The 14,523-nt window shown below is 35.0% G+C and overlaps 1 protein-coding gene and 1 long non-coding RNA gene across 2 annotated transcripts; both read right to left on the minus strand.

The window, feature by feature from the left end:
• Window positions 1-308: 308 nt before the first annotated feature.
• Window positions 309-3,002, minus strand: LOC110101817. The gene is made up of 2 exons (XR_002303749.2): window positions 2,611-3,002; window positions 309-2,123 (listed from the first exon to the last, which is right to left on the minus strand). It is a non-coding gene; the product is annotated as an uncharacterized LOC110101817 (long non-coding RNA).
• A 9,163-nt stretch (window positions 3,003-12,165) lies between these two features.
• Window positions 12,166-13,917, minus strand: LOC110101820 (hydroquinone glucosyltransferase). Its single transcript, XM_020829884.2, has one exon. The coding sequence runs from the start codon at window positions 13,862-13,864 to the stop codon at window positions 12,479-12,481; it is 1,386 nt and encodes a 461-aa protein (XP_020685543.1). The 5' UTR covers window positions 13,865-13,917; the 3' UTR covers window positions 12,166-12,478.
• Between the last annotated feature and the right edge of the window lie 606 nt (window positions 13,918-14,523).

The following is a 14,523-nucleotide window of genomic DNA, read 5'->3' on the forward strand; positions in this document are numbered from 1 at the left end:
AATTAGTTTTAAATGCACGTGCACAAAAATAAAAAATATGTAACAAATTTAGAAAAAAAATTATGATAGATTATCAAGGATATAAAATTCTATATCAATATAAAATATAAAATTTGTATAAATTTAAATAATTTATATTTTTATTATACTTGAATTAAGATAAATTAAAATAAGATAATATATATATTATATATAGATATGATAGTTAATAACCTTATTTTTCTTAGAGATATATTAGCCTTCTTATTTACTTGTGCATTGATAGCGTTTTGGGAACAGCAATCAGCAATGAGTGTTTTTTTTTTAAATTTATTCAGTATTATTTTTACTTCAATATTTTCAAGTGGATGGATTTCCTTTCCAATTCCTTGAAAGTAGTCATGTATAAATCGAAATCACAAAAATCATGATGGCTAAATCCAAATCACATAAATGTTTATATTTTCATTATATTATTTCGACGTTATATTTTTTAATTATTTGTGGTACATCATTCACAATTTTGATGATGCTTTAATTTCAAATTACCGTCCACGCTTCAAAAAGGTTTAAAAAAGAAGCTTCAATACTACCGATAATTACATGAGGGATCTTAAATCTATGGAAGCAATAGTCATTGCAAGCTTTCCCTGGCTCCACCAATGCAGTCATTCATATAGACGTAGATGACTTAAGAGTTATCTTGATTTAGGCTTCTTTTGGAACGACTTTTTTATTAATTTTTCAAGCAATTTTTTAGTACAAAATATTTTAACTAAAAAAATTTGCATTAAAAATTTGCTCTTTAGAAAATAACAAGCTAGCTTCTCCAAACAAAACCTTAATCTACATGCCTAGTTCAAATCAATTTCAACTCGTACTAGGAGTAGCTTATTAACATTGTCCCAACTGAACAGACCTGTTTGGTAAATGGAAACTACCCAAGCGGACTCACTTACAAGGAGAATAGTAGGCAGGTAGACGACAATGGAAATTTTAGATTGGAATAATAAAACTGTTGAACAATATTATAATGGATTTTCAATTTAAATAAGAAAAATAAAATACAGCATTAAAAGATTTATATGGGTCCTCATATTGAATTCAAATTTATTCATGGTTGACACCACGGCTTTACTAACCAAAGCATAATAACTTTAAAAGATATAGATACAGATAAAACTATTTTACAATCTTCAGCTTTAAGGCTATACATTACTTTTTACTAGAAATGAGTGCTGGAAACGACAGGTCTTAATAATAAATAGAGAAGTTCCTCGTAAGAACAGGCAAATGGGAATACAGTTCTTATTTATAGACAGAAATGTAAGTAGACATTCGGCTCAAGTCTAGAGAAATCTCAGAACACTAAAATGCAGCACAGTCTTCAAGTTGCTTCATTGTTGGAATAATGAATAGTTAGTTCAAAAGGTTTTTTTCAGATATTTTCGATTAATCTTGTAAGTGTTTTTCAGGTGTCATTTAATTAGTCATGCTAAATACAATCTAGATTACAATGAATTCATTGATTCTTAATTAGGTTTTATGGTTTTCAAGGTTCATAACTATTGTGAATTATTCTAGCATAGAACTATTGAAGTGTTATTTGAATTAAAACATTATATTTTCTCTAGTTTCCTCTCCGACCAGAAACTATTAAAATTAAAAGTCCGTGCTTTGCAAGGTTTTGTGTATATACTGATTTTGTACATCACATATTAGATATGCATTAAAACTCTAGATGCTAAAGCAACCTACATCAATTGCACAAGAAAGATTGGGCAATTGAATAAAAACCTCAACGATAGACTTGTTTAGAGCAATAATACTGGTAATTGCAAGATGTTATTTATAGAGATTTGTTAGAAAACCTTGAAACAGAGTTAAGCGAGGACTGAAATAAAAACTAAATCCCAAAAGGAAGGCTAAACATATTGATCATAATGGCATAAAGGAAACTGCTACAAACTTAAGGGTAGCATCTATCATTCACCTAAAGAAATGGCTAAATATATCTTTTAAAATTAATAAAATTTTGGTTAGTAAGTCTGCCAAAAACAAAATATTGCAGCAAAAGGTAAAGATATATTACAAGGCTTCTTTGTGGTACTGCTCCATAACTTGCCTCCATACAGGTAAAATATCTTCAGAAAACACAAAGAAAATGGGACGATATGTTACAATTAGAAAATTTTAATCTAGCTGAAAAAAACTCAACTCAGTGTTACTTGAAAATACAAAGTTGCATTTTATAAGAAAATACATAGTGATCAAGTAGATAAATAAGTTCACAAGCTAAAGAAAATTCAACAAATTAATGAAAAGTTTAACTTAGAAAAAAGACAACAAGAAATTGTTTCCTGAAGAGAAAACGAAACGACCATGCTATAGTATTTTACCTTCTGAAGGCCACTGATTTGGACCATAAAAGGGTTTTTTTTTTGCATCAGGATCATCTTCAATAAATTTTGTTTCAGATTTTAACAAGATAATTTCGGATAACTCTTTCCGATGCATGATGTAAATGCAAAAATAAAATTGAAGAATGAGAGGGGAGGAGAAGATTGATATTAAAAAAAAGAAGAAAAGGAATGAGGAAGAAGATGATGAAGAGGATGTAGAAGATGTTACCAAAAGATTAGAAGACTGTCGTCGTCGGCTAGGGCAGAGGAAGTGAGGTATCCGGCTAGGACTGTTGTCCACGCGATCGAAGGGATTCAAAGTGTAGCGGGCGTTAGATCGCTGCTGCCGTCACGAAAGGAGATGGCGAAAAAAAGGTTTCGCCTCCTGTGCTCGTGTGAATAGAGGGTAGGTGGGAGAGAAAGCTTCGGGCGAATCATTCGTGCGTGGGAAGAAGGGAGAAGAAGGGATTATAAGCTCAGATTCCGCTAAACAAATCGCGCGTACAGCCTGCTTCACATTTTTTTCGCGATCGCGCTAGAGATTTTCAACCCGCTCAATTTGAGCGGGTTTCGAAGTTGCAGGAACGGGTATCTCTAATACACTGTTAATGGATCAGAGGACTTACTTATGTTCCGCGTAACATCAACCAAGGACCTAATTTTAGAAATACATGGATTTACTTTACTTTACCCTCCTAATTTTGCATACCAAACAGCCTCTAAAAATTTACAATATATTCATTTCACTCGAAACTAAACAGCAATATGCTTAAAACCACTTGTTTTGAAATGCTTCACAACCATTTAGTTAAAATCAAACAGCCCATGCAGATCCAGAGGTCCTCAATGGACGCATTTGGGAGGCCTTTGAAGGTGAAGGGAGCGAATAAAGCAGCTACTCTTCCGAGAAAGAGAAAATGGTGAAGGGCGGAAAGGAGAGAGGGAGAGGACGAAGGTGTGACGCTCGAAGAATCTGAGTAAAAAAGGTAATCGATGCCCTAAATTTCCTACTTCATTTCATTCCGTCATCCCTCATTGTACTCGTCGCTATTTTGAGATGGAAGATTGAGAGATGATAAAATGAAATTATAACTGCACTTTTCCTCTAGGATGCCTAAAGTAGTGCCTATCATAACATTTAGAGTGGCTAGATATCTAATCAAAGTTTGTCATTTCATTTAAGGTTAAAAAATTGTTTAATTTATAACCAATCATAGTTTCAAATTAGGCATTAATTGCTTAAGGATTGAATTATGTCTTTTAATAATATTAATGGTTTCATATTTAAGGGGTTATAAAGAGCAGCTAAAGGATAAACACAATCCATCATAAGGTGAATCATGTCGTATCAGGCTCCTGAAGCCCAAATTGTGTACATTTCACCCTCAGGTGGAGGGAGCATTAAGCGCAAAAGACAATCTAATAAACAAACCAAAGTATGTTCACATGTTTTAAGAAATTTAAAGAAATTAACGGTTAAAGATTTTAACGGTGATGTTAAAATATATAAAGGTGAAGACCACCACACAATTTAATATCAACTAAATCAATCCATGGTAGACCACTAGTCATTATAATATAAACATAGGATAGGGTGGATCACTAGGTTGCTTAGGTTTAACTAGGAAAATCTTGGAGTAATGGTAGGTAGTCTTGGATCAACTAAACTGAGATGGAAAGAACCGTATATTACTCATAAATATGCTTGAGTAATTTGAGAAGAAGTCACTGGTTCACTTAGGATCAACTAGGGGTATTGAATTTAAGCGTTAAATGACATACTATATAGTATATGATCAATCAGACAAAATTAAAAAAGTCCATTAATTTACTTTGGTTCAACTAGTATAATCTAAAAGAAGATATTAGCCTACTAGAATCGACCGAGAGGAGATAAAGTCTTAAAAGTTCAAGGGGAAACTATGTAGCCTAGGTTTAACTAGACCAATCTAGATATGCCCGTTAGTCTCTTTATTGTTTACTAATACAAGCTAATGAAATACTTCTGACTACTTAAGCTCAATTATAATAGGCTAGAGTTACAACTAGAAGGATTTTTAGGAGACTTAAGATCAACTTTGCTCACTTAAGAACATTAGTCCATCAAGGATCAATAAGAATATGCTAGGGTAAATTTTTAATCCACTTAGGATTAATTAATAGGGATAGATAGTTCACCTAGGATCAATTAGGGAATAATAGGATGAAGAGTTAAGTGATATGCTATATGACTTAGGATCAATAATCCTTCTAGAGACTGCCTACTAACCTATATAAGCTCAACATGGGAGAGCCAGACATCTAAGTTCAGAGGTTGACTGGGATAGATTTAGGATCAATTAGACCAACTTAGGGTTGACCTACTAGTCTATCTTGGATCCAGTTTGGAGAACAAGAAGTCTAAAGTTCATGCATCAATTATACTAGATCTAAGATTAACTAGATCAACCTAGGAAAAGGTTACTAGTCTACTTAAGATCAATTAGGAGAGACTAAAGACTAAAAATAAAAGGGTCCATGGTCCATTGTACTAGATCTCATATCCACTAGATTAACTTAGGGAAGGCTACTAGTCTACCTATGATAAAATAGGGTGGGATAGAAGTCTAAGGGTCAAATGTCATTGAAAAAGGTCAAGCTAACTTTGGATCAAGTTAACTACACCTAAGAGGTTATACTAAATTACTTAAGAACTAGGGCTAGGCTTTCCATGTTAAATAAACTAGTCTAGGCATGTTTGGGCATGGATGCTATATATGTGTTCTATTGACACTTAAAGACTCTAAAATCAGTATGAATGGGCTCTTTTCTAGTCTTACTAACTAGAAATTTTTTAATTATCCTAATTTTTTGAATGGGATAAATTGGGTTTTGAAAGTAGTTAAAAAATAATATTTGCGAAGCACTGCAAATTATTGATAAAGGTTAATTAAGCTATAAAATATCCCTAAAATTAATTTCATAATTTTTTTGGAGCCAATTATAATCAATCATTGGCTTCAAAAGTTCTAAAAAATATAAATGGTATTCCACTGGAAATCTGATAAAACATTTTTTATTTTAGAAAGGACCCAAATTTATAAAATTTTAGAAATTTATTTGACATTTTTTGACTTAAATATATATCTTCAATGGATTTTGGAAGTTTGCTAAATAGATAAAATGGAGAACCCATAGTCATTATGCTGATTGTGTGGCACTTTCCATACGGCAAAGTCCCATTGGAGTTGTGGGAAGAACATAAGTGGTATGCTACTGGTTTTAGAAGCAAGATGAATTTTTGATCTTTAATCAAACTGCCTAAAATAACTTGTTAAGTGATAAGTGTAAATTACATTATATTTCTATATGTGTTTTTATCATTTTAAATATATTGTTTTAGTTGTTTGGTGTCAGAAAAATTTAAAAAAAGACAAAAAATTTAAGGTAGAGTACAACGCCGTGGCATTCGACAAAATTCCATGCTGCAACGCTATCTTCCACACCACCGAGGCACCACACTTGGACATGACAGTGCTGTGTTCACTATCTTCAAGCGTCAACAACAAACAACAACATGAATCCTTTTTATCTATTGTGCCATGTTAAAAGTTAAATTCTCATTTAAATTTAATAAAGAAAGGTCATTTCTAATATTTTCTAACCAAATCTTTTTAGGTCTACCTCTACCCTTCTTAACATAAGTCAAATTAATCCTAACCGGGTTATCGGAAGGCCATCATTTTATGTGACCAAATCATCTAAGGCGACTCTCTCTAATCTTATCTTCCATTGGAGCTACTTCAACCTTTTCACATATATGCTTATTTCGTATCCTATCTTTAAGAGTAAAGCCACTCATCCACTGAGCATCCTCATCTATGCAACACTTAACTTAATATTATGCTTCTCTTTTAATGACCAACATTCTGCACTATAAAGCATTGTAGGTCTAACGACCATCTTATAGAATTTCCCCTTAAGTTTGAGGAGGACTTTTCTATCACACAACAAGCCCGATGTATTCCTCCACTTCAACCATCCAACTTGAATTCTACTAATAATATTTCCATCTATTTCACAATCATTTTGAACAATAGACCCAAGAGCGTGTACTCTTATTAAGGACTTGATTTTCCAAAGTCACAATCCCTCACTAGAACTATTATTACTAAATTACATTCCATATAATCACAACCCCACCATTTATTTAACCTCACTGTCATCAAGTGCTGTGGTGTTAAAATGGTAAGCTTGGCAGCATTGTGTTCTTTGACTTTAAGCGTCGTGGTGGCACAATCTATGACGCCTTGGTGCCAAATGTGCCATCATGCTCCGCAACATTCGAAAGTCATCAGCTCTGCTACATAGCAATTGTAACTTCCAAGAGATAGGATCTGCCAGTGAAGCGACTAAACTGTTCCCTAAGTAGCCGCCGCACATCAACTTTTAAATGATTCATTATCTAATATTGATGATTATGAATTGAATGAGTTAAATGTTTTAGCAATTTCCTATTTTGATTTTTCTCTTTGATTTATTTGGTATTTCTTATATAATTTTTACTGTTTGATAAATATTTATGTGTATGCTAATTCTTATTCAAGAAAGTAAAATATAATTATGAAATCATTTGTCCATTATAGCCCAACCTTAATTTGTGTGCATTTTGCAATATATTTGGTCATCTTGCATGTGTTTATGATTGAGCACATTTTATAATTATGTAGTTTTCTATACCGGTAGGTAACAAAAAATCCTATTGAGAAAAAATGTACATTTTCAATAAATAAATAACCAAATTATATCTCCTCGTAGAAAAATAAACATTGTTCTTTTTGCACAACCTTGGATCCTAAAAAAGAACAATATTGTTTACATCACCATATGTGTATGCACAACCTTCCAATGTCACTAATAGTAGTGACCCAAAAGTAGTATGGATACCAAAATCTAAGTAGTTTTGTATTGTAGTTATGTTTCACATAAGATTGGTTAAGGAATTAAATTAATCTTGTAGGGTTAGAGAAACAAAATTTGTTCATAATGAGGTGTATGGTAAAAAATTGTTATAAATTTTCACATATGTTAGACTAATACACTTAGTTCACTATGTTTAAGATTTAATTATATAAATTTTTAAAGATCATGCTTTTAGAATGTGGATACGTTTTCTCCTCAATTTTTTTTATATTATTAGGAATATTCGTATGGCCTTAACTATTCGACTAATCATGTGTTAAGAGAGGGCAATGCTTGTGTTGATTTCTTGGCTAAATTTGGTAGTAGGTTGGAGGATGAAAGGGAATTTGATGTGAATACCTTGCCTCAGAATTTGAAGGGGCTTGTCAATCTGGATAAAATGGGCTTACCGTATATCAGAACTAAATGATTGAGTTTTCTTTGTTTTGGTTGTGGGCTTACCGTATTTCATATTTTTGTAATCTTAGGATAAGGAACCACCAGCTCGTAGGTTTTCTTTTTGTTCTTTTTGTAGCTCTTTGGAGCATTAGTGAGCTGGAGGTTCCTTCTAAGGACGTTGTAACCGAATTTTGAAATTAACACGTAGGCCCCTTCGTGGGTTTTAACTAAAAAAAAATGAAGGTCATGAGCCATTCCTCATATACACAATATCTTTGCTGGCATATTATACAAGTTAATATTTTTTCCTAAAAAAGATAGATTAAAAATAATAGTAGTAAAATGTCAATACCTTCAATCAATCTCTTGGAAAGTAAGCAACTCAATTTGGTTTGTTGGTTGAGATATTTGACTAGTAACCAAGATGTCTTGTGTTCGAATCTTACGTATGTGATGTGTGTATGAATTTGCAATCAAATAAATGAGACTTTACAAATAAATCCCAAATTAAAACTTGATGTAGGAAATTCTAAATTATAAAATATAACTCAAGATCATTTAAGGTACACCTTCGTGAAATATAAGATGATGAAAATTTTGAAATAAATCATCTTTAGTAAATTATGAATTAAAAAATTAAATGAAATTGGATGTTAAATAAAAGAACAATTTGTACGCAATTCTAAAAATTCAGAGAATGATAAAAAAGCATGTAAGTCATGTATTTGTAAAATATATAAGAGATTTTCATGGGTCGTTAAAAAAATCTATCTATTTTATGTTGATGGAAATCTTTCCAAATACTGGAAATTGATTTGGAAATAACTTAGTGGTTAATTAGGAGATTTAATTATTGCATTGAACAAAAGATTTGATTGATGCACTAATTAGAGGATCTGATTATTATATAAATTGATAGATTTAATTAGCATAATTAATTGGGAGATCTAATTGGTATGATTATACTTTGTCATATTATAGCATTAATTAAAGTTTTCTTTGTCGCTTTATTTCAAATCTATAAATAGTGGTGTAAGGGCTACTAGAGGTATGAGAGGGAGAAAGTCTATTGTAACTCTATTTTCTCCACATTATACTAAAATAATTGATGAAATATAATACTTTGTTTTGAATTTTGTTAGTGAAATATATCTATATTTTTTGTATTTATATTTTTTATATATATCGAGTTTGCCCACCCTAAAAAAAAGGGCTGGATCTGCCACTGATTAGAGGATCAAATATACAACTTTTGATCATACATGCAATCCATGATCATATCTACGATCTAATGTGGTATGGGTGTTGGGAATTAGCGATTGATTAGCCATTATGTTGCAAATATATATACGAGATTTTATGCATCATTTAGTTAAAAAATAAATAAATTTGGAATCATACATAGTATTAAAATTTATACTGAACACACATATGGTTGAGGATTGTGCGTACAATTGTCCGATGAGTCATTTTCAAACTTTTAAGTTAGAATATTTTCTTAACATTTTTAGTGGTTATTCGGAGATATTATAGGTTTTAAGGGTTTATAAACACCCCTTCTTTTTTTTGCTTTTAAAGGAGAATGGGTTCCTGCCTGAAGATTTATCATTTGGATATAGTTTTTGAGAAAAGTAATTATTTAAAAATCAAGTGTTCAATCAAAGCTCATAAATATATTGTGTTTAAGATCATCTCTTATAGGGTTGTCAATATATGACACGACCCGAAAACCCGACTCGAATCCGACCAGATTTTTTGGGTTCGGGTCAACCCGAACCCGAAACGGGTTGGGTTCGGGTTAAATTTTTTGACCCCGTTTTAAAATTCGGGTCGGGTCCTGGTTGACCCGGAAACCCAATTTTGACTTGGAATTAACCCGCTTCGAGCCTTCGACCCGCGTTGTCCGCTTGAGTTATCACTTATCACGATTCGTGCGATTTAATTTTGCCATTTAGATGTTAGGGCTCATTTAGGGCAGCCCGCAGCCACGTTCATTTCATTCCAGCCTCCTTCGTCTTCGTCTCTTCTCTTCTTAGAACGCCGAATCGTGGTGCTTCCTGAGTTCATGGCTTCCTGCCTCCTTCACGGAGCTTCTCTCTTTGTCGGTGTCGTCGTCTATTCCTCTATTAGTATATTTTTTAATCTCCTTCTTGCTCGAAGCCCGAAGGCTCGAAGCATTTCAGTTTGTTCCTTCTTGCTAATTAGTCGCTATCATTTTAGAGTTATCTTGGTTAGTTGGTTGAAGTATCATCCTTGTTCGATTATTTCTTCTGATTTAAGCTATTATGCAATTTTGCTTTTGATTTGTCGATTAGGGCTTAGGGTTTATTGTATCTTGGGTTGTATGGCAATTAGTTGCTATCATTTTAGAGTTATCTTGGTTGAAGTATCACTATTGAACGTTTTTAACCTTTTTTGGGTTGTATGGCACTTTGGGCTGTCGGTTTATCTATTACTGGCTTAGGGTTTATTGTTGGTGCTGCCTTTTGCAATTTTTTGTTTCTAGACGCCTATTCAGTTCTGTTAGTCTGTTACATACTTACATTCAAAGCATGTAAATCATGTAGTTTGCTGGCTGCAGCTGCAAGAAGTTGGGTCAATTAAAATCTGTTTTTACTTTTGTAATTGAGCAATTGAAATATGTAAATTATTTGCATATTTGTAATTGTAAAAATGTGTCATTTAAAACCTGTTTTTACTTTTCATCCATTTAAAACATGTTTAAAATTTTTTATAGTGCTGACGGGTCAAACGGGTCGGGTCGGGTTGACCCGGACCCGAATCGGGTCGGGTCCGGATCAGCATAAATGACCCGTTTCAAGATACGGGTCGGGGTTCGGATTGACCCGAATGGAGTCGGGTCAATTTCGGGTTGAACCCGAAACCCATTTTTGACAGCCCTAATTCTCTTATATTTTGTTGTCATCTTGTAAGTTATTTTTAATTGTAGGCAACACCCAAAATCCTCTATTTTGAGAGTTTTTTGCATTTTAATTGCAAACGATATCCTTAAGTCACCAATGTTCAAAAGAACATTGGTTTAAGAATTTTCTCTTATGTTAAGAGAGTAGATAGCTTCGCCCACAAATATTTGGTTAACGGTTTGCACTTGCTTGAAAGGATAGCTTATTAAGTTGCAAAGGCATCTCCATTTACTCGAAGAGGAAGGAGTTGGACTTGTTGTTGCAAGCACAATTTAGTGGGGATCCTAAGTTGAGAGAGGGTTAAGATATTGATTTAAATTAGTTGGGACGAGACATATCAGAATTAGTACCTTCACTATCACAAAGCCAAATTTTTCTCATAAATTTTAGAAAATAGATGCTTATCATGATTTTTAACTATGATATCCTAAGGGTTCAATTTTTTTTTTATTGATGTAAATATCTTGAGATCCATAATTGATGTTTAATTGTGTGTTCAAAAAAAAAAAAAAAAAAAATGAAAAGAGAGATTAGAAAAAAATTATAAAAATGGTGATGATTCTTATATATATGATTCACTAGGTAAATGATCCTAAATTAAAACACTTGTGACCCTTAACAAATAATGTTGTGTCCTCTTAATTAGCAGAGCCACTTTAAGCTGATTCATTTGTTAACTTAAAGTTAATTAGATTAGTGGAGGGAGCAATTATTTTATAACTGATGATATATTTTTTTTTAGATTTATGGGATGTATATTATGGTCTATTTTTCTATATGAATCTGAGTGAATATAGGTATTATCATGACTCTAATGCTTAACATTCATATATCAGTCTATGATTTGTCAAACTTTGACAATGGAAGATAAAATGTTGCATCACATATAGGAAGATGTTTTCATTGGCATTCTTGAACTCTAGGTAAAGCATCAAAAGTATAGTTGATGGGTTGTAGAGAAGACATTTCCATCAATATTATTTGACACATGCTAAAAAATTGTTTAGGTTGACTATGGGAAGATGATTACATATACTTTTATTTGGGTAAATATTGATTTATTCATTTAAGTAAAATGAAGTTCAATCTTATTTTTTAGAGAATTTATTTAGGGGTCGAAGCTTCACTCAAATTATAATACCTAACAAAGAAAAAACTTTGTAATTTTTAAAAATAAAATTTCTGGGGCTTCATGTAGTTGGGGCTCGATGGTTGAAGATGAAACATCTTTATAAGAGATCCTTACTTCAATCGCCTAAACAAATGCCAAAAAAACAGAAATCAACTTTTCCACCCAAAAAAAAAAACATTTGGTGCAAATAAATTGAAGTGTTGTGCAAAGCACAGCTGGAAATCGGCACAATCAATAACTTCAACATAGTGAAAGCAATGAATGCTCGAAATTAGGCCAAAGATCTTGGAAGTAGAAACACATAAGCCAGTTTTTCTCTTTAAAATTAAGTATTTCGATGCTTGATCAGAATATTTAACCATGATCACTTCTGTGCTTTATTCGCTGATTTAAAGCAAACACCGTGAAAACAGTTGCCTTAGAATATGGAGAAAGCGGAGACAAACAGTACTAGAGAAAACAAACAAATCGTTATTGATTTTTCTTAGGCTGCAATGTGACAGAGACAGAGAGAGACCTAGCAACTAGTAAAATGGAAGACAGTTAAGCACAATTTAGACAACGAATACAAATGCTACATAAGCAAGCACAAGTTAATTTTGTTATTCTACTCTTTTCATGCTTCTTGAGTTCTTGTGCCAATTAAGCTTGCTTGCCTTACCCTAACACGCATCTTTATTGATCATTAGATATCATGGTTCTTAACTTAGACATGATCTCCACTGCCCGACCACCTCTGCAAACGCCCTGCACGACGACCCCTCCTCTTCCACCGCCTTAGCCGCCGCTTCCCTCATCTCCCTCGCCCTCGCCCTCGCCCGCGCTACTTTCCCAGTTTCCTCCCCTTCCATCAACTCTCTCACCGCCCTACACACCTCCTCTCTCCTCACCAAACCCTCTCCACCCATCCTCACCCTCACCGCAATCCTCACTTCCTCCACAAGCATCCTCGCATTCATCGGCTGCTCGTGCTGCAACGGCCAGGCCGCCATTGCCACCCCATTCACCAAACTCTCTAGCACCGAATTCCACCCGCAGTGAGAGATAAACCCGCCGGTGGCCACGTGTCCCAACACCGACATCTGCGGCGCCCATCCCTCCACCACCATCCCAACCTCCTTCGTCCTCTCCACGAACCCCTCAGGCAAAACTCGCGCCGCCGGAATTTCCCCTTGTCCGGCGACCCTCACCATCCATAAAAATCGGTTCTTGCTCATCTCCAGCCCCAGCGCTATCTCCTCCGCCTGCGCGCGCGATACCGCTCCCGCGCTGCCAAACGACACAAACACAACTGACGCTTCCGGCTGCCGGTCCAACCATCGCAAGCAATCGGCGGATTCCAACGGCCGGGCCCTAACCAGCGGCCCGATTGGATAAACGGGCGGGCTTCCGGATTTCAAGGCCTCCGCGGGTCCCGGCTCCAATGCCTCGAAGCTGTTCACTAAAATGCCGGCGGCTTCCTTGTAGACACTGGACTGATATATCGCGAGCCGGTGGCCTGGGTGAGATCTGTTGCGTATCGGTTCGGGGAGATCTCGGCCTCTTATCTCGCTGCAGCCCGGGAGCCTAAGCGGGTCGGGATGGTCACGAAGGTCGCAGGTGACCGTGTCCAAGAGTTCAGGGAGGTGGAGCTCTACGGAGAGCATGGTGAAACAGGACGTGAAGAGGAGATAGCCAAGAACGCCGATTTCCTTAGCAACGGGGAGCGCGGCGAGGCCGAGGTTGTCAACCACGAAGGCGGCGAGGGTGCCGGAGGACTTGAGGTTGAGAAGGATGTCGTGGAGGAGAGGGCGGGAGCGAGCAATCGTCGTGGAGATGGGGGTCATAGCACGGGCGTCAGATGGGAGATCGTCGATTGAGATGTGAGGGAGGGATAGGGAGGTGATGCCGGCGGGAAGAGAGGAGAGGAGGGAAAGGTGATGCGGGGATTGGGAAGAGAAGCCGGAAAAGGTGACAACTGTTGCGGTGAAGTTGTGGTGGATGACGAGGCGTTTGGCGAGCTCGGCGATGGGGATTAGGTGGCCCATGCCGGGGCTTGCGAGGAGGACGACATGGGGAGCTTTAATCTTTTGCTCCATGGCTTGCATAATTGATGTCTCTCGTTTTCGGCGTCGTTTATATTTACTTACACAGATGAACCGAAGAGGTTTAGTTGAGATGTACCATATGGCACTGCGCGTGCATTTCCATTCCACCCAACGGCTCTTCAAAGTGGTGCTATGAGTTTGACTGGAAGATGGGAGGTTGGTTATGTTGGTATAATATCCGAACTGAACAAATAAGACCATAAAATTTACTATATTAAAATTTGTAATAAGGACAATATTTAATTTAATTTAGAATTTTATAATTTTAAAATTTATATTATTAATTTTTATAAAATCATGTTTTAGCATAAATCCAAAATTCAGTGATTATAAAATGATTTCTATTAAATACTAATTTATGTATATTCAAACAAAAATAAAGTCTTAAACTCATATAAAAATTTACAGGATATAAAGTAATTATCTTTGATACGTCATGCAAAAATTATCTTGATCGGGCACGAATCTCGAGGCAAAACTTAGTTGGAAACTTCAAAAATTAATTTCGGGAGCATATGAACTCCGATTTCAGCGAGCTTACAGTCAAACTGAGCGTCTCGGAACAACAATTTTTATTTTCATATTAAAACGAAAATAACAAATTTATTGATATAATTATAATACTTAAGTTCACATAAACTTTTTTAAAATATTAATAA

The sequence above is a fragment of the Dendrobium catenatum genome, unplaced genomic scaffold (assembly GCF_001605985.2).
Source record: "Dendrobium catenatum unplaced genomic scaffold, ASM160598v2 fragScaff_scaffold_1056, whole genome shotgun sequence".
Lineage (NCBI taxonomy): Eukaryota > Viridiplantae > Streptophyta > Magnoliopsida > Asparagales > Orchidaceae > Dendrobium > Dendrobium catenatum.

Excerpts from the sequence above, each read along its gene's own strand:
- LOC110101820 (XM_020829884.2), bottom strand. The coding sequence starts at position 13,864 with ATGCAAGCCATGGAGCAAAAGATTAAAGCTCCCCATGTCGTCCTCCTC.